The sequence below is a fragment of the Schistocerca nitens genome, chromosome 1, assembly GCF_023898315.1.
Source record: "Schistocerca nitens isolate TAMUIC-IGC-003100 chromosome 1, iqSchNite1.1, whole genome shotgun sequence".
Lineage (NCBI taxonomy): Eukaryota > Metazoa > Arthropoda > Insecta > Orthoptera > Acrididae > Schistocerca > Schistocerca nitens.
This window is the reverse complement of record NC_064614.1, coordinates 201,370,973-201,391,593: the sequence shown is the minus strand read 5'-3', so window position 1 is coordinate 201,391,593 and position 20,621 is coordinate 201,370,973. Positions and strand designations below refer to the sequence as shown.

Sequence of the window (20,621 nt, the reverse complement as noted above, 5' to 3'; positions counted from 1 at the left end):
CTCGAGGAGGAGGCTTCCCGTACGGACGGAAGTGTCCCCGATGATAATGGGTCGAGATGAAAGGAGACGTACGGGTCGAATCTGCTGGGGCCCCGTCCATCAATCTGCCTGTTGCAGCAAGTCCGGTTGTTATCAGGAGACATGCGCGACATGTCGGCGTCCGTAGGAGAAGGAGGCGAGTAGAGTTGCTCCGACAGATGATGGTCATCCGGTTCCTGATTGGGCACGTCTCCTGGTCGCGTCCGTTCTTGTGCTGGCACCGAGATGATGGTGAGGGCTGCATTGTGAGTAATGGGAGATGCCAAGATCCCGAGCTTCAGGTAGAGCCGAAGGTGGTGTAGCGGCATTCGGAACAGGCGTTGCCGGCACACGAGGCCGAAGCTGGTCCGAATGACGCACTGCAACACTCGTGTCCGTCTGGATTTCATACAGGCGTCGGCCACGGTGTCGTAAGACGAGGTCAGGACTCCATTTTGGCCACCTGCCATATCCGCGTACACATACAAGGCCCCTGGTGGTGAACCGGCCAAGCGAAAGCACCCGCGGCCGTGAGGTGGAAGGCCACAGAAGATGAAGTAGCGTGCGGGGCTGTCGGCCATGTAAGAGCTCAGCTGGGCTGTGGTCGCCCATGGGGGTGAAATGGTAAGAAGCCAGAAATTGGAGAAGCACATCATCAGCAGCAGAAGAAGTCAGGAGTTTCCTCATCTGAGCCTTAAATGTGCGGACCAGTCGTTCAGCCTCACCGTTTGACTGTGGATGGAACGGAGGGGCCGTGACATGCATGACGCCGTGATGGGTGCAAAAGTCCGCAAATTCGGAAGAGGCAAATTGTGGACCATTATCAGTAACAAGAGTAGAGGGAAGGCCTTCCAAAGAGAAAATGTGAGCTAGAGCACTTGTGGTTGCCACGGTGGTAGGCGACGTGCAACGGACAGTGAAAGGAAAGTTAGAGTATGAGTTAATAATGAGTAGCCAATAAGTACCTAAAAAAGGTCCCGCGAAGTCAGCATGAATATGCTCGCAGGGCTTCTGAGGCGAAGTCCACGGTGACAAAGATGACTTTGATGCAGCGGCCTGTGACAAACAAGGGCCGCAGGTTGCGACCACTTGTGCGATTTCAGAATCGATGCCGGGCCAGTACACATGACGGTGCACCAGAGATTTTGTGTGTGAGGCACCCCAGTGCCCTTGGTGAAGGAGGCGCAAGTCTGAAGCACGCAAAGACCCAGCTACCACAAAACGTGGTGAAGTATTTCCGGTGGAAAGGATGATAACACCATCCCTAGCCATGAGGCGGTAGCAGCGACAGGGAGCAATAATTGTTCCAAGAATCGCTGAAAGAGAGCAAGGCCGCTGGCAACCCCGAATGGCAATCGTTGGTATTGATAGAGGCCGAAAGGCATGTTAAGGACCAGGAACTGCCGGGAAGCAGCGTCGAGAGGAAGTTGATGATAAGCTTCTGACAGGTCAATTTTAGAAAAATACTGGCCTCCAGCAAGTTTCGTGAACAATTCTTCAGGTCGGGGCATAGGGTAAGTGTCGATGAGGCATTGAGCATTTACAGTGGCTTTGAAATTGCCACAGAGACGAATATCACCATTTGGCATAGCAACGACAATGACAGGAGAGGACCACTCACTTGAAGTGACAGGAAGCAAGATCCCTGAAGCAGTGAGATGATCCAGCTCCCGTTTGACCCGATCACAATGGGCCACAGGAATGGGTAAGCCAGAAAAAACTTAGGCCGAGCAGTGGGTTTGAGCATGATATGAGCTTCAAAGTCATTTGCACGGCCTAACCCAGGAGAAAAAAGGGACAAAAATGTCGTCGACAAGGAATCCAAGTGAGCATAAGGAATAGCATCAGAGACAATATTGACAGAGTCATCTATGGAGAACCCAAAAACGCGAAAGGCATCAAAACCAAAAAGATTCTCCACGTTACTATGATCGACCACAAATATGGGAACAGTGTGAATGACGGATTTGTAAGCTATCTCAGCATCAAATTGTCCCAAGAGAGAAATCTTCTGTTTATTGTATGTCCGTAATTGCCTAGTGACAGGTGATAGGGTTGGAGAATCCAACTGAAGATACGTCTGAGAATTGACGATAGTGGCAGCAGAACCAGTATCCACCTGCATGCGAACATCCCGACCAAGTATTTGGACAGTGAGGAATAACTTCCCTGAAAGGGAAGAAGTGCAATTGACAGACAACACAGAAGCAGAAACAGCGTCACGGTCATGAGTATCATGTATGCAGTCGGATTTGCAAACGGAAGACACATTATCCTTCTTTTTGCAATTGTGACACACAGCCCAACATTGGGGACAATCCTCCCATGAATGTTTCGTAAAATGAAGGAAGTTGCCAGGGGTTTTGCTGCAGTTTCTTAGAGGTTTGTTTACAGTTAGGCCGAGGCTGTGTGTGGGAGCGTACTGCGGCTACGTCGGCCGGCGGGGAAACGCCGCACGCATTGTCAACAGCGCACAGAGGTTGTATTTCCCCGACGTCACACCATGCCTCTATTTGCACTCCAGTGGCGTGAGAAATTTCAAAAGACTGCACGATGGATAGGACTTCATCTAGAGTCAGATTTGCCAACTAAAGGGCACATTGCCTAACTTCTTTGTCGGGCGCCGACTGGATGATGGCATCCCATACCATGGAATCAGCGTAGGATTCTTTGTAAACTTCAGTAACAAATTGACACTTTCTACTGAGGCCGTGAAGTTCAGCAGCCCAAGCGCGATAGGACTGATTCGGTTGTTTTTGACAGCGATAAAAGGCAACACGAGAGGCTACCACATGCGTTTGCTTTTGAAAATAGACGGACAGAATTTGAGCACATTTCAGCAAAGGACAAAGAAGCAGGATCTTTCAAAGGAGTCAATTGCGACAACAACTGATACATTTGTGGTGAAATCCATGAAAGGAACAGAGACTTACATGTTTGTTCATCCGTGACATGAAATGCCAAGAAGTGCTGTCGAAGACGTTTTTCGTAATCAGACCAGTCTTCCGCTGTCTTCTTGTAAAGAGGAAAAGGAGGTATAGACAATGACAAGAAACACCCCGCATCTGATGCCGCAACGAAATCGCGAATTGCCCATGTGAGAAGTGTTTGCTGTTCAATGAGACCTTGCAATAGTTGCTCTAAAGTAGCCATGGAAACCTGTGGGTCAACGATGAAAAGGAAAAATCCACTACCTCGTTGCCAATTGTTATAATGTCAAGTTGAACACATATATTTCAAAAACGACACAACACATGTAAGTCACAGAACAAGTAGACAAAGTAAGACATGTGTACAAGGTAACATTCAAATCAGCACTGAGTCCAAGTCTAGCGGCCACTGGCTCGCTGGCCGCTTAGGTGGCGCAGCTGCTGCGTGGCTGGTAGACAGCGCCGCATGTAGAGGACGCGCATAACTGAGCAGCGGCACTTTGAAAGATCAGCGAGTCACAACAGGGGTGAAGGGACCAGATTGCAAATGTCATCAGTCCAGATCAGCTGACAGGGAATCACCCAATAATCAAGTGATAAAGTGCTATTTAGTTTGCCATGGTGACAGGTCTGTGCCTTCAATACATTGGCTGTCTCTGATTCAGGTGGCAATAAGTGTTATGCCGAATGTGCTATTGAGGACGTAGCGAAATATCTCTAATGCATGGAGGACACTGGCCTTCAACATTTCGGGACTCAGTTTTCAGAGAATAATATGTACTACAGTACTTATCGCTCATGATAAGCGGGAGGGACATAATGAAGATAGCATTATGCTAATAAAAGCTTAAATGAGTGCATGTTAGCAGATGTTCTTCACACATTCCACCTCTGAGGGGAGTGATAACAATCTTGAAACAATGAACCAAGTGCTCCCTGCCACATACTTTCCTACTATCCACACCATAAACGTGGCCAAAACAGACAAATTTGTGAAATCTCCATGAATATGAAGAATTTAACATTTGGGATTACTTAATTTACCTGCAACAATGATTAACCCTTGCAGTACCATAGGGGGGGGGGGGGGGTTGTGTACTTTATGCCCAACTTTTGAAAATATTTTTGATCAAATCACTTACTTTATATTTTTAAATTTTGAAAAAAAAAATACTGTTTTTAATGAACTCTCCTACCAGATTCCATACGTTTTAATTTTTTCAATTAAACTTAACTAAAATTCGAAGTCTCAGTAGTAGAAGTAATTTTTTTTTCAAGTAAACGTAACTCAAAGATGTGTCTCAGTAGTAGAAGTCACTTTTTTCAATTAAACTAACTCAAAAATTTAAGTCTCAGTAGTAGAAGTCACTTTCCCCAGTCAATGTTGTATTCAGTGTTTCCAGGTTCATGGCCTACCTTACAGGTCAGTATTTCTTTAAACGGTATGTTGAGAATAAAAGTCAACAACAGTGAATGAAATTTGTATTTTTAAAAATGTTTTTTAGGGGGCCTTATAATCAGTAGTACATGTTATCGAAAGTGCGTTGTTATAGCTAAGAGTGTGCTAAAAGATATTTTTGGGTTCTGGAGCCTACTTTTCACCAGTAACATTTTTAAAACCATGTTCTTAATATATTTCAGCAACAGCTGATGAATTTTGTTTATTTTTTAATTTCTGTGGGGTGGCCACTAAGTGCTCTACCCCCGTAGTAGTGCATGCTATAGAAAATGCCATGGTGTTGCAAAGGTTAATAGCCAGCTTAGGACTGATGAACAAATTAACTGGATTTGGTTTATTTCTATGTGTGATATGTCTCTCACACTATTGTTCTGGTAGTTTAAGACTAGACATTAATTTATACTTTTTATACTGTAGTATTACAAAAGATATAGTTTTCAAATGGAAAGTTTTCGAACATGAGTCACCCCTGTCAGAGTTTGTTGTTGAAGATTTTATTTCACAATGATAAATTTTTATTTATCATAGCATCTTACTTCATATAGAAACCTACACATGTGTATGAGATGAAATTCTTAAAAAGTTTTAGCAGTCATATATCTGTCACAACTTTGAATTAAAATTACAAATATTTGAGTTGATGGATGATGAATAGAGTCTGTTGATGATAATTATGTAAATATCATAGATGTCCTAAAGACAGCATTGACCAACTTAATTAAAAAAATTAGTTATAAAGTAATCTCGTATATTCATTATGTCACCATTAACTGCAGCTATCACCAGTAACAAATATACACTATTTATTTGCTTTGAAAGAAAAGCAGAAAATGTTTCAGTCTCAATAATTTTTGACATAGTGATGATATTTGAAATTAATGTGAATTTCTAGACAAGAATGTTTCAATAACATGGTCATCTTTTATGGTGTTTCAGATCCACAAGTGGTTGACGTCAATGTCGAAGGCACAGGATTTCTTGCAAGCATATATAGAAATGTAATGGGAGCATTCAAGCCATTTGATGTGAATGCCAAAGTAGATACAATACCATGTTTACCACACCCAATACCACCAAATTATATGCGTTACATGCAGATAGGTATTTTCCTCAGTAAGACTCATTTCTCTAAAACTGTTGTTGATGACAACTATTGGCAATCACTCCATTATTGTATTATAGTAATAAGTATATGCCTCAAACATCTGTAGTACTTAGTCATTCTGTAATCAAATTAACACTTAATCAATTAGCAACTTTTCTGTAGTCATACAGTGAGCACCAGGATTAAATTAGGAGCTGTTTGAAAAGCAGAAAATGTTTCTGCTAATTCCTACTACCTGCTGTGAAGGATCGAATATATTTATTTTTACCTTGTTCCTACATAAGTTGAATATGCCAATGGCTGTTATAAATCAACTGATTCGTGAAAAGACTATACACTGAGCTGCATCATCTGTTTCATAATAATACTGCTCACTAATGCTGGATGCAGTCTGGCATTGTAGGAGACTCTTCTATCTCTAATATTTAACAGGTATGAATTTTCCATGCAAATGAGACAATATCTCATAGCTGTAAAGATACTTAGTTGTTTGTTATTTTTAGAGGCATACAATCACTGATTGTAGATGATTGCATCTTTGCAATCATTGATCTCAACTTAGCAATTAACAAGCGATGTGCAAAACCAACAGACAGATTTAAATGGAGTAACGTAAAGTGCAAAAGTAGTACACACAGTCCAAAACAAAGTGTTGGAAATGAACTTCTAACAACTGAGAATTCTATGCATAAAAATACTGTAGCTTCAAGTTGAAAAATCATTGTTCACCCAGATATAAGCACTCATCAACTATATAAGTATCTGAAATATATTTTGGAAGCAAAAAATACCAAATGAAAAGAGTTAATTATTTTTTTAACTACAAAGCAGTTTTATGTAAGTAGGAACAAATTCACTTCAAAGCTGCAGTCAAGAAGATGTCATCAGAGAAACAAGAAATGTGATCGTAACATTGAATTTGTGACATCAAGAGTAGTAGTAAGGGTCATTATCAAAAGAGGATTGGTGAGTAATAAGTAGACAGATAAAATAAAATACTGTGTCAGAACAGTTTAATAGGCTGCAAGCAATATTTATAGACCCCAACAATTTTATAACCACATACAGGATGGCCTGCAATTGAACAGATTCAGAAAAATGTTTATTAATGTGTGTAAATTACAACTGATAAAGGAAGCTAAAATGTGAGTGATGGAAGTAACAATCTGCCTAAAGAAATAAAACTTTTAAAAAATCTTAACAAAAACTATCCTTAAAACTACAGGTGAAAGTAAAAGCACATTTTTGGTGCATTACAACGTAAATGGCTTACAGACAAAGCATACAAATGGCAGAGTGGCACAAATAAACATGCTACAAATTTTGCTGTAAGAAGGGAGAAATATTACAGTCCTTTTCCTAAATCATCATTGCCTAACAAAAGATTGCACTGGAATTGTTAATTAATCTGAAAACTATGTTGTAGACACTAGCTTTTGTAGAAGTAACAGAATTCATGGAAGCTCCTTCATATGTATTAATAATTCCTTAATGTATAAGATGACAAATGATTTTAATTTTCTAAATGTGGAAGTTGCCATATAGAACTAGAAGGACAAAATATTCAAATAATTGCAATATGTAGAATCCCAGGTAGAGAAGTAACTGAAGTATATCTGTTTAAACAAAAGAGTGTCTTACAGCAGCTAACAAAGGGAAAAAGAAAAGTATTATGATAACTCCTGATTTCAACATAAACATAATAAAGGATCCAGTGAATTAGTATGATACAAACATTTAATTTCAAGCTAAACTGTACATTTTATGACGGAAAAAAATTCTGCATTGATTTACTGATGTCTCATCATTTTGAGTTGTTTTTGTAGCTACCAAAAATAAATGGATATGGTGGTAGGAAACTGTGCATGAAATGATACTGTGGGAAATGCTTTCCTGACTAAGATTGCACATATGAGCCACCTATGATATGGGCATCAGTGGGAAAAAAGAACCAGGACACAGAAAGTGCTTTTGATTTTTCTGTTCCTTCATTGGAACAAAACACAGTTGCATAAAAATTAACCTGGGGAACATTAGCACAGTAAAATTACTTAGTAATAAGACTGGACACAGGGTAAATAATTCCTATAGAACACAATAGCCTCACTGAACTAAATGTTACAATGAAAGGAAAATAAAAAACTGTAAATGTCAAAAATTATATGCAGTGATTCTATATGTAAGCAAATATGAGAGAAAACCTTGTGGGCACAGACGTTGTAATCTACAGCAATCAGACAATGTGCAGCACACTATTCACTGTAATACAATTGTTACTAAGAATTCTGTGATGCAGAAGTAGCCTACTGGGACCGTGAAACTGCTGGCGGGCAGTGTGAAAACATCAGTATCAATTCGTTTGTGTGAATAAAATTTTAACACACTGCCACTAGTGCTCAGCAAGGTTTGTGGATGCCAGTATTCATTGTTCAGCTGAAGTGTGCAGCACGTACTCACCGTCATTGTCTTCTCTGCTCCTGTACATGTCCAGAATACTGTTACTGCATCTTATGACAAGTCCCTTCCTCAGGGTCACATAGCGCAATACACTCACTATGAAACACTATATCACTCAGACAAGCATGTCAGTTGTTCAGCTTCAGTCTGGGAAGTGCGAATCAGGGAGCTCTTTCTGTCTCAAGCTTCTCTCTGGAAAAATCCCAGAGCTGCCACAAGGCAATGCATGGCAGAGAGAGGCCCCCACTACTTAGCCCACTTTGCTAGTGGTCAATCTGCATGTTGTCTGCTGTTATCATCTGCAGAAGCAGATGGGCAGCAGGCACATGTAAGCTATAGTGCATCACTATGTCCGCAGCTTGAGGTCTCACGGTCGCATTCTCGCTTACCGAGCACAGGGTTCCGGGTTCAATTCCCAGCGGGGCCAGGGATTTTCATGTGCCTTGAGATGACTGGGTGTTTGTGTTGTCCTCATCATTTCATCATCATTCATGAAAGTGGCGAGATTGGACTGAGCAAAGGTTGGCAATTTGTACGGGCACTGATAACCGCGCAGTTTAGCACCCCACAAACCAAACATCATCATCATGCATCACTACACAATCCCCCCATGCAAGAAGTACTCAATGGGGGAAAGGTCACCAGTAATGGTAGTGGCAACGGGGTGCTGGCTGTGGCCCCTGTGCCGGGTGGCAGTGTGGTGACAGTAGGGGGATAGCACTGGCTGTGGCAATGAAGGCAGGGGCTTGTATGAGAAGCATCATGGCCCGTGCGGCAGGATGTGTACTCTCTCCACCACGCCACAAACACCAATGTGGTTATGTTGTTGTGAAGTGCACGAGCATGCTGCAAGTCGGTACAAGGGTCTGAAATAAACAAGACATGAACTTCCACCTGCAGTTAATGGCAATGTGGTGGGGGTACCTGAAACACGAGACCCACATGTCTGTAAAGGTCTTTTCTGCGTGCCCTTGGTTATGTTGGGTAGAGGTACTGCTCCAGGCCACTGGGTGAACCTGCTGATGATAGTAAGACAACACTAGTGGCTGGGCCTACAATATCCATATGCAAGGAGCAGAAGCAATGGGGTTGGGGTGGGGTGGAGGCATGGGGCCTGCACGTACCTACCTGTTTCAGAGTGCTGGCACACGACACACATGTGCTGGCTCATTGGGTGCAGTCATCCAGGATACTGGACCAAACGAAATGGTCCGAAATGAGCATGGCAGATGCATGGACTCCATGGTGGGCCAAGCCATGCAGGTGCTCAAAGGCCACCTTGTGGAAGAGGTCTGGAGGATGGTATGGGCAGATGCGTTGGGGTGGGGGGTTGTTCAGTACTGGTGCAAACACTGTGTAGGTACCTGATATCACACACAGTCGGAGATTGAGCCCCGTATGTACATCATTTTGCAGCCATAGGAGCTTACAGCAGTTGGGTAGGGGTGTGCTTGCAAGAAGTTATGCATTTTCCATTCAACATTGCTTGGCATTTGTGTCATCCAGGGTATGGGCCTGTTGCCTTTTGTGTAGGTTCCATAAGAGTCCATCCATGAGCATTCACATTGCTGCGGTATCCTTTAGGGAGTGCCTGAAAAAATTTGTCACCCTGAGCATCCTTCAGAGTTTGTTGTATGTGGTGGGACGTGGGAACTTGGGCACAGCCCAGAACTGCTGGTCAGTGGCGTGAGACCCAGCAGACAATATCCTGTGTACCAGGAAGTCAATCTCCGGTACACTGAAAACACACTTCTCCAGGTTGATAATGACACCAGCCTCCTCAAGGCTAGAGAATACCTCGTGGAGAAGTCATCTGTGCTTCACTATATCAGGTGAATAAATCAGGATATCAGCCAATTTGGTGAAAGGAAAAACATTGCCACATCCGGACAGCATTTTCTAGGCTGAATGGCATGAAACCATTCCAAAAGAGCACAAGAGGTCTATGCCCTCAGGGGTGACTGGTATCCGTGTGGAAACTTGTGCGCAGTCCACTTTGCTGAAAATGATTGCACCACACAGGTTGTCACTATAACTGCGGAAAAGTGGAACAGGGTAACAATCGGGCACTGTCCTGGAGTAAAGCATTCAGAAGTCCCTGTGTAAATATACCATCTTTCCTTTGCTCTCTGAGGATCAGAGCACACCTGGGGTGATCTCGGCATGCACAGCACTTCGTTTGTCTGTTGGGAGGTGACAGGGATGCCAGAAAATTGTTGGCTCAGGTGTCGAGGCAGTATAGTGCCAAGTGTCATTGTGAACCTCATGGGGAGCACTAGACAGGTGGGTCAGTAGGGGGAATGTGGTAAGGAGGTCAGTGAAACAGCCAAAGTAGAGGACCTGTTCAATTTAACAAGAGGTGGGAGGGGGGGGCAGAGCAGTTGGCCATGGTGTCAAGAAGACAGTGGCTTGTCAGGTTGAGAATGAGACCATAATGAAAACAAAATCAGCACCAAAGATGGGGTCCAAATGTCGGCCATGGTAGAGGTCCACAGGATATCTCTATTGAAGCATAGGTAAATCGATCAGGTGTAGGTGCAGTAGGTTGTGATGGCTGAGTCATTAGCTTCAGTGAGGAGTAGGGTGAAAGGGGAGTAGCAGCCAGCAGGGGTAATAATGGGCAGAGATGGATGGAAAAGTCGGAACTTTTATCAAGGAGTTAAGGTGATACAGGAGGCAGAGGTTTCTACAATCACATACAAACAGGTGCTGCAAAATCACAGAGCAACTGAGTGCACTTGCTGCCAGTTGCTGTGCCATGGCAGTTACCAGCATCTCTGCTGAAATGCTCATGGTACCGGTGATTCTCACTGGCCGTATGTACACGCCACAGCCATCATCAACTAGTCAGGAACCTGTGCAGGCATTCGCTCTGGCAGTCAGAAGCACTGCTAGGCAGATGCAGGAGATGTGTGGTGTGCAGTGAAAGCATGTGCTCCAGAGCAGTAGTGAGCTTGCCCATCTTCCTAATCATCATGGAGCTGTACCTTGTCTGGGATGGTTTGGGGGCTGGGGGAGCATGGGTTGGTGCAGTCTGCGTGAGTGTGCAGACATGCACATGGGCTACATAATGCTGCATGTGGGCTGACACAATGTGTGGGTTGAGGGCTTTGAGAAACCTGTCAGAGGTGGTAGTTACTGCATCAGCACTATGAAACTTCTGCATAGATAATAACGTGCTTATGGGTGGGCAAATGGGTGCATCAAGTTGCACAGGTGCTGGAGGAGTCGCAGGGCCACATGTCAGCACTCTCTTCCAATGAGAATAGGACATGTGAGCACTGCAATTCTGATATGGTGAGAATCACTCTGTGAGCTGGGCATATAGGACACTAAATCTGCTGGATTACATCAGGTTTGCAATGACTTCAGGTGCCTCCATGGTGATCGACAGTTCCAGTTGTGCAACAGTAATTGTAAACTGCATTGTATCATATGTGATGGAAGAGCCTGTGAATATCACCTCTACAGAAGTGAATCAAGGGTGTGGATCATGTGTATTGAACAGCAGAATGTGCTCAGTGCTGCGGGCAGTTGAGGGGGGGGGGGGGGGGGGCAGTGGGAGAGGGTGCATGTACCTGTACAGTGGCAACAACTGTGAGCTGTGTGAAGTGACTTATGAATGCTTGGGATCCATCCATCTGTCCCCATGGTTGGTGAGCATGGGTGGGTGGTTGCGGTTTGGCCATCAGTGGGGCTGGACCCTCTGGGAGTGGTGTAACAGGATCGGTCTGTACTTCTACATCTATGTCTCTGCATTGCAAACCACCATGAGGTGCATGGCAGAGGATTCCTTCTATTGTATCAGTTATTAGGCTTTCTTCCTGTTCCATTCACGAATAGAGTGTGGAAAGAATGATTGTTTGAATGCTTCTGTGCATGCAGTAACTGTTCTGATCTTATCCCTGTGATCTGTATGTGAGTGATATGTAGGGGGTTGTAGTGTGTCTCTAGAGTAATGATTTAAACTTGGCCCTTGAAACTTTGTACATAGACCTTCTCAGGATAGTTTACAAATGTCTTCAAGAGTCTGCCAGACAAGTTCCTTCAGCATGTCTGTGATGCTCTCCCATGGCTTAAACAAACTTGCAACCATTCATGCTGTACTTCACCGTATAGGTTCAATATCCCTTGTTAGCCCTATTTGGTACGGGCGCCACACAATTCGCCAATATTCTAGAAATGGTCACACAAATGATTCGTAAGCAGGCTCTTTTGTAGACTGATAAGCACTTCCCCAGTATTCTACCAATAAACTGAATTCTACCATCTGCTTTACCCACAACTGGACCTATGTGATCATTCAATTTTATACCCCTACAATGTGTTACACCCAGGTATTTGTATGAGTTTGCCAATTCCAACAGAGACTCACTGATATTATAGTCGTAAGATACTACATTTTTTCGTTTTGTGAAATGAAAAACTTTACATTTCTGAGGATTTAGAGCAAGTTGCCAATCTCTGAACCACACTGAAATCCTATCAGATCTGACTGAATATTTATGCAGCTCCTCTCAGGTAGTACTTCATTATAGATAACGGCATCATCTGGAAAAAGCCTGATTTTACTGTTAATATTGTCTGAAAAGTCATTAATACACAACATGAACAGCAAGGGTCCCAACACACTTCCCAGGGGCACACCTGAAGTTACTTCTGACGATGACGCTCCATCCGAGATAACATGCTGTCTCCTCCATATCAAAAAGTCCTCAATCCAGTCACAAATTTCACTTGATCCCCCATATGATCATACTTTGGCAATAAGTGTGGATTTGGTACTGAGTCAAATGCTTGTTGGAAATCAAGAAACTGCATATACCTGTTTGCCTTGATAAAAACCTTTCAGTTTTTCAAGTGAGAAAAGAATGAGTTGGGTTTCACATGATCAGTTTCACATGCTGGTTGGCATGGAGGAGGTCATTCTGTTCAAGATACTTTGTTATGTTTGAGCTCAAAATATGTTCTACGATTCTACAAATTGATGTGAAGAATATTTGGTGGTAGTTTCGTGGATCACTTCTGCTACCCATCTTGTAGATGGTGTGACCTGTGCCTTTTTCCAAGAACTGGGCACAGTTTTTTGTTCAATGGATCTACAGTAGATTATAGTTAGAAGAGGGGCTAACTCAGCTGCAAATTCAGTATTGAATCAACAGGGATTCCATCAGAGCCTGGAGCTTTGTTCAGCTTTAACAATTTCAGCTGTTTCTCAAAACCACTGACACTATTACTTCTTTCATTCATCTTTTCAGTGGTACATGGATTAAACTGGGGCAATTCTTATGAGTTTTCCTTTGTAAAGGAACATTTGAAAACAGAGTTAAACATTTCAGCTTTTCCTTTGCTACCCTCAATCAGTACCTGTCTCATTCACTAGGGTCTGGACACACTATGGTGGACTGCTCTCTTTGCTAGCATGGCAGACTGAGGGGTAGGCATGTAGTGCAGTGTGGTGAGTGGAAACCAGATGATGGAGGTGGTTCAGTTGATGCTCACCAGTGTGGGAAATGCATTCCTCACTAACCTAGCATTTATAAGCTGCCTGTGGCACATAAGTACATACAGGTGTCAGTGGGAATAAATCGAACAGGACACAGAAATTGCTTTTGATTTTTCAGTTCCTATGTTGGTATAGAACACAATTACATAAAAATTAACCAGGGGAACGTTAGCACAGTAAAATTACTTATCAATAAGAATGGATACAGGGGAAACAATTCCTGTAGAACACATTAACCTCACTGAACTGAAAGGTGCAGCGAGAGGAAAGTAGTGAATTGTAAATTTCAAAGGTTATCTACAGTGATTCTATATTTAAGTGAATACAATATGAAAAGCTTGCAGACACACAAGTGATGGTCTACTGCAATCAGGCAACATGCAACATGCTGTCTGCTAGGGTACAGTCATTACTAAGAATTCCATGATGCAGAAGTAGCCTACCAATTGTGTGAAACTGCCTGGGATGACATGAACACATCAATAGCAAATTCATTGATATGAAAAACATCTTAACACTCTGCCATTAGCGCTTAGCAACGTTTCTGGATGCCAGCAATCATTGTTCATCTTAAAAGTGTGGTACAGTCATCTTCTCTGCACTTGCACATGTCCAGAATACCATTAGTGCACCTCATGACAAGTCCCTCTTTCAAGTTCAGACAGCATGATACATTGCTGTGAGACACTGTCTCACTCGGACGAGCTTGTCAGTCATGCTGCAGCAAAGCAGTGCATTGCAGACAGAGATTCCACTATTTAGCCCACTTTGCTCACAGCCTGTCCTCAAGTTGTCATCTGCTGTCTGCTGAAGCAGACGGATGGCGGGCACAAGTGTGCTGTGGTGTGTCACCAAAATACTTCAGTAAAGAAAGTATAAACTTGTTCTACTGTTGACCTGAAGAAGTAAACTAGCAAGTGGATCGTTGTGTTACAAGTTATAAGAGTCATGGCAGTTTTTTGATAGCTTTTTGTATGTTTCAACAAAATATTGCCTGATACAGTGTGCTATGTAAAAATGCCAAGCAAAGTGTAATCGATAACTGCTAGTATAAAAGTATCAGGTGCTAGAAAAAGACAATCAGTGAACAGAAAGGTAATACAAATGTAGATTTTACAGACTTCATATAACGGCATAAAACTATTTAGAAGTGCGGTGAAGGTAACAAAAGAAATGGCACACTTAAGAATTCATTCTGAACCACACAATTAAATCAAAGGCAATATGGCCATTCTTAAAACCTGAATTTGGTGTCATTGCTGGCAGTTCTCAAAGCTTCAAAAATTAAGTGAAGTGATAAATCAATTGTAAACCCTTAAAAAATTTCAGAGCATTTTTTCAAAAGGTGTCACAGGTCAGATGTTGATGTAAGTGGTCACTTAGATAATGTTCATCCCTTCAGTTTGAAACAGAATGACAGGAAAATTCTCTCCTATATTAATGATCTACCCCTGTCCTCAAACAGTGCTAGCAATATCACAATGTTTGCATAAGACACCAGTATAGTGACAGCCAGAAAAACCTCTACTGATGTAGAGTTAAATGCCAACCAAGCACTTGCAAATGCTCTGAACTGGTTCACAGCAAATTCTCTAGCAATAAACCTCAGTAAAACAAATTACATGCAGTTCCAATCCAGTTACATAAGCCCAGAAGAGATTAACATTGGACACGAGAGCCAACAGTTACAGAGCATTCAGTGCACAAAGTTCCTTGGCGTTCACATAGATAACTGGCTCAACTGGGAATTCCACACACAGCAAACACTAAAAAAGCTTAGCTGATCAACATTTGCCATCCAAATAATCTCCAAACTTGGAGACATCATCGTATCAAAGCCTGCATATTTTAGCTGCTTTCATTCAGTGATGTGCTATGGAATAATCTTTTGGGGCAACTCACCACTTTAAAAAAAAAAAAATTGTAAGCCAGAAAAAAGTAGTCTGAATTATATGTAGTGTTCCTTCAAGAACCTCATGTCGCAATCTTTTTAAACAGTTAGGTATATTAACCACTACCTCATAATATCTCCTCTCACTCATGGCTTTCACACTTCTCAGTTCCTCTGAATATGAAACAAATGAGGCATACCATCATTATAACACAAGATGGAAAGGTGATATGCACTGTGAACTGAAAATTTTGTCTCTGGTACAAACCGGGGTAAAGTACACAAGTACAAAAAACTTTAACGTACTCCTGAGTAATATAAAGTGTCTAAAAGAAAAGAAAATGCTATTAAAAAAAAGCTAAAGGAATTCCTACTGGAAAAATGTTTCTACTCTTTAGATGAATTCTTCAGCAGAGATAAATAATTTGAGTAGTAATTCAGATTATTTCCTTTGTCACTGTATCTGTATTGTTTTTTATCACTATTGTATTTTTGTACTATATTGTTTATTAAATCTATTATATTATTGTATTGTACCAGTTTTGAATCATTGTATCTGCTTTGACTCCTTCCACATCCATGCATAATCAAGCCATACTGGATCTGTGGAATATGTATCTCAAATAAATAAAATAAATAGTTATATCTGAGAGAACTGAAGCTAAATACGTAGAGAAAGTAGTATTATCCTTTAAAAACTTGACTGGAGGGGATGAAACACCCTTTACAGTAATTAAAACAGTTTTAACAAATGTCTGCGCCCCCCATCTGTAACAATTAATCAGTTATTTGAAGAAGGATGTTTCCAAGATGCTCTTAAGTACACAATAGAAAAGCTGTTATTCAATGGTAGTGCTTTGAAATGGTTCAAATACAACGTAACAGAGGGAAAGCAAAATGTAGTTGTAACATTAGGGACAGCAAATTGCTCGTCAGACTACAAAATAATTTCACGGGGAACCCCAAAAGTCTTCGTTTTAAGCCAAATCCTGCTTTTATTTTACATTAATGTTTTACCAGTAAATATGACATCCCACTCAGTTTTTTTTTGCAGACAAAGTATCTTTACTCATTGAAAGTGAGACCATAGTCATTCCCCATATAGTCACTGACACCTGAAACAACTCATAACATTTTCTGATCTAAATAGATTAGAATGAAACATGATAAAGACCCATCTAACATAGTTTACAACTAAACAGTCAAAGTCAAATAACTTCCAAATTATCCATAAAAATCAAGAACTTAAGAAAGCAGACTCTGTAAAAATTCTGGAGGAATTTCTAGAAAATAATTTATGATGGCATTCTCCCATAATTTATTGGCAAACAAATTAAACAGTCTTCCATTTGCAATGACAATACTGTCCTACATAAATGACATGGACGCAAGAAAAATTCTGTTTCACAGCTACTTTGACTCTGTTGTGAGATACAGAGCAATTGTTTTGCGGTATGCAAGTAGTGTAAGTAGGATATTATTACTACAAGAACTATTATTTGAAATATGTAGAATATTAGAGCTAGGGCTTCAGGTGCTGACAAATGTTCAGCATTCTAAATATTTTAACTATTCTGTGTATTTATATGGACAGTTTATCTTTATATACAATAATCCTGAATTATTTAAAGGAAATCATTTCCAACATATGTACGATACTAGAAATAAAGGTAATTTCATGTTAACATCACATAGATGACAGCAATACTCCCAGACTCCTCAGTACGTATCTATGAACATTTATGATGAATTAAAAGTGAAAAACTTTCACAGTATGGAACTAGTTCAGCAGAAAAGAAAATTACAGGCCATCCTGGTATAAAAATATTATTATTCACTAATGAATTTTCAGCTCGTGGTGTCATGTTAGTGTTCTCGCTTCCTGAGCATGGGGTCCTGGGTTCAATTCCCGGTTGGGTCAGGGATTTTCACCTGCCTCTAGATGACTGGGTGTTGTTGTGTCTTCATCATCATCATTCATCCCCATTACAGTCAGAGGAAGGCAACGGCAAACCACCTCCATTAGGACCTTGCCTGGTATGGCGGTGCGGGTCACCCGCATCGTTCCCCTATGCTGTCAAGAAGCATGGGACTTCATTTCCACTGATGGAATTTTTAAATGGTAATAGAACTATGTTTGTAGAGTAATGTAATAAACTTGTGCTGATGGTTGTTAATTAAGATAAAGCTTAGAATTTTTTGACATATTGTATGTGTCTCAATTATACTGCTTATTATTGATGAGTCTCTTGCATATTAAATCAGTGATTTGTGTATGTGCACAATAAGATAATAACATTCTGCCTCTCATGCTGAGTTTGAGCAGATGTGGTTTAATGTTCCTATCTTGGTGCTTCCAGATAGAGAACAAGTAGCTATTCAATTCTGTTATCCTCCGCCTTATTTGTTGTGGCAGTAGTGGTGGTGGAGCTTATGATCACTCCCCAATGGAAGATTCTGACTTGAAGGCGGGTAGTTCAAGCCATAATAGGTGAAGAAATTTTCATTGGTGAAATTTGGTGACAGATGAAGCAGCGGTCGAAGCATAAAATTCCTGGTCACTGGACTGTATCCTTATGTTATAAGCTATATTGCCCAATTCTTCACAGTGCCTCATAGGGTGAAAGTAAGTAAAACACTTAATGCTGATTCACCCATCAGATGGGGACAGTCCACTATGGCTTAAGAACTTCACCGAATGAATGAGGTGCTCTCAAGCAAGAATCACAATAAGACCACTGACAAGGAGCAGGAAAAGAAATGCTTTTTTCCTTGCTGTGCTGTGGTTACATGTTGTATAACATAAACCACCTGGGCAAAAGACATGAAATCAAATTGATTTTCAGCCTGTGACAAAAATCCGACAATTACTGAGACTAGTTAAAGACACAGAAAATCTCAGGAACATCTAGCATCTATGAGATACCCTCTGAGTGTGCCAGTCTTTGGACAAACAGTGTACACTGTAGAACAAACCAGTAAGCTGCCTGAGATTTCATCACCTACACTACCCTGAAAAATCCACTTTAGCTGAGCATGCTATGTAAAACAATGACTGGATCAAATCTGACAAAACATCTGCTATGGCTCACACAAAGAGCTTCTGGGACTGTGTGATTCAAGAAAGCATTGGAATAAAACTCACTGCTGACACACTTAATATAGATGGTGGCCTGCAGCTCAGGTGTGGGATCCAGTAATTGTGAGGTAGAAGGATCACAACAAATGTCAAGTGAACTTATGGCTCTTGTGTCAGAAGATGCTGAAGTTGAATGCACACCAGAGAGTATGGTCCTGGATACCCACTAGGGGTCTCTGTGCTTGTGCCAGGAGTTTCACTATGTGAGTGTGCCACTCTCTATATCATGTGAAGTCCGCAGCCAATCGCTTTTCCCACAGTCATGTATTTAGGCAGCTGTGTGGTGCTACCCTGGCAGTCTGGTACTCACTGTAGTTTGCATGTGCCTCTTGGCCATACTGTGTTCTAGTGTGTGTTGAGATACATACTGTCATTGTTTGGAGTGTTCCTGTGTTGTTGTTGTCTTGCTGTATTTATCACCTCAGTTTTTGCATGCTTGCCTCCTGTTGCGTCCTGGTTGGTTGTAGTGTCTGTCGTCCCCTACTTGTTTGTCTGTCCTATCTGTTCATTGTTAGCAATACCTCCAATGGGTCCCCCACCTGGTAGCTTTACATCTCCATTCTGTGCTGTGCACCACTCACTGGTCGCTCGCAGTTATGACATTGGTGACGAGGTAAAAGGGTCGATAGCATGGAGGCTAAGTTGGTCTGTCTCCTGGTGCAACAACAGCAGCTCATGCAGCAGCAGCAGTGCCAGCCAGTTAGATGTCTTACAACATCCTTGTAGTTGCTGGTGGACAAAGTCATGGCGCGGGTGCCATACTGCACCAGCTCCCATGTGTCCCAGTTTCTGACCCTTCCCCATGTCCACCATTGTTTCCATCCTTTAACGATGCTAAGAAAGACTGGGAAATATACTTGCATCATCTGAAACAACATTTCACAGTGTTTCGGGTCAAAGATGACTCCCTACAGCAGTAGTTATTCTTGTCCTGGGCATCACTAGACCATTCTTTCTGCTACGCAAGATGGCACTGTTGTCAGACCCCATGGCTTTCTCCTTAAACGAGATATGTGTGCTGCTGACTAACTACTATTCCCAGTGATACCATGTTATGGCATCTTGGCTTGAGTTCCACCTGTACCCTAAACAGCCCGGTCAGTCATACCGTTCTTTGATCATGGACTTGATGTGTCTCAGCCACAAATGTGACTTCACTTGCACCAATCAGCATTGCAAGGTCTCATATGTTGACTCCTTAATTCGTGATGTTGCCGTTCAACTGGCACCCAATTCAGAGGTCTGCACGGCTGCGTTGATTCTTGATAACCCCTCACTGGAAGATATTCTGCGCATAGCCCACTTCTTTGAAATCGCACAAATGGCAAATGAGCATCTCATAGCGAGGCCATAGATGGCAGCAGTAGAGTCCTCCCCACGGGTGCCTCCCTCAAGCTGTCAATGTGGTACAGCCCACAGAGGGTGACATCATTGAGATTCCTCCTTGTTCGACATCTCTATGGTTTCGGAGCCACCAGTAGTTCCTCGTGGGTCACGTGGATCACTGCAGTGCATTTCTGCCCTCTTTCCATTGGATGCCCTTTTGACACAGAAGTTGTTCCTCATGCTATGGATTTTTAACATGGACATTCATTTCCAGATCTATATGGGGGCACCGTCTCTTTGATCAATCTGGCAACATATACACACCTGGGTTTCCCAGAACTGTCTCCTATCTTTTGGTGATTGGTCGCATATGGTGATCGTTCTATCATCCTCCGTGGGCAGTTCTCGGTCCCGGCCACCTATAAACATGTTTCCTGGCTCCTAACCCCAGATCACGTAAGAAACAGATTGCCCGATCGCTTGGTCTAGCAGGCAACCCTTGTCAGGGAACTGCCACCAGGCGGCAACAGCGTCACACCCTTACTTCTGGAATCAACCACTAGATGGCACTCCGTTCTGTGAAATATGTGGCAACATCAGCCAAATGTGTGCAGCTTTCCACTATTTGGCGTCTGTGAAGTACAGCTGTTTCTGACATACAGGTGGTAGTGGGTCGAGTCGTCATACCGAGGACCTATGAGTATATCAACTGTGGAAGGAGTAGACAAACAAATCCTCAACTAAAAATGTTCAGATTTCCCGTCAAAGATAAAGAAAGGTTACGCGAGTG

At 42.1% G+C, this 20,621-nt stretch overlaps 1 protein-coding gene across 1 annotated transcript in view; it reads left to right on the top strand.

Moving 5' to 3' along the window:
* The window catches only part of LOC126236889 (DC-STAMP domain-containing protein 2), a 291,191-nt gene that overhangs the window by 195,777 nt on the left and 74,793 nt on the right, over positions 1–20,621 (top strand). Inside the window, exon 10 of the mRNA XM_049946567.1 lies at positions 5,344–5,508. Coding sequence (XP_049802524.1) covers positions 5,344–5,508 — 165 coding nt within the window. The remainder of the gene's footprint in view (positions 1–5,343; positions 5,509–20,621) is intronic.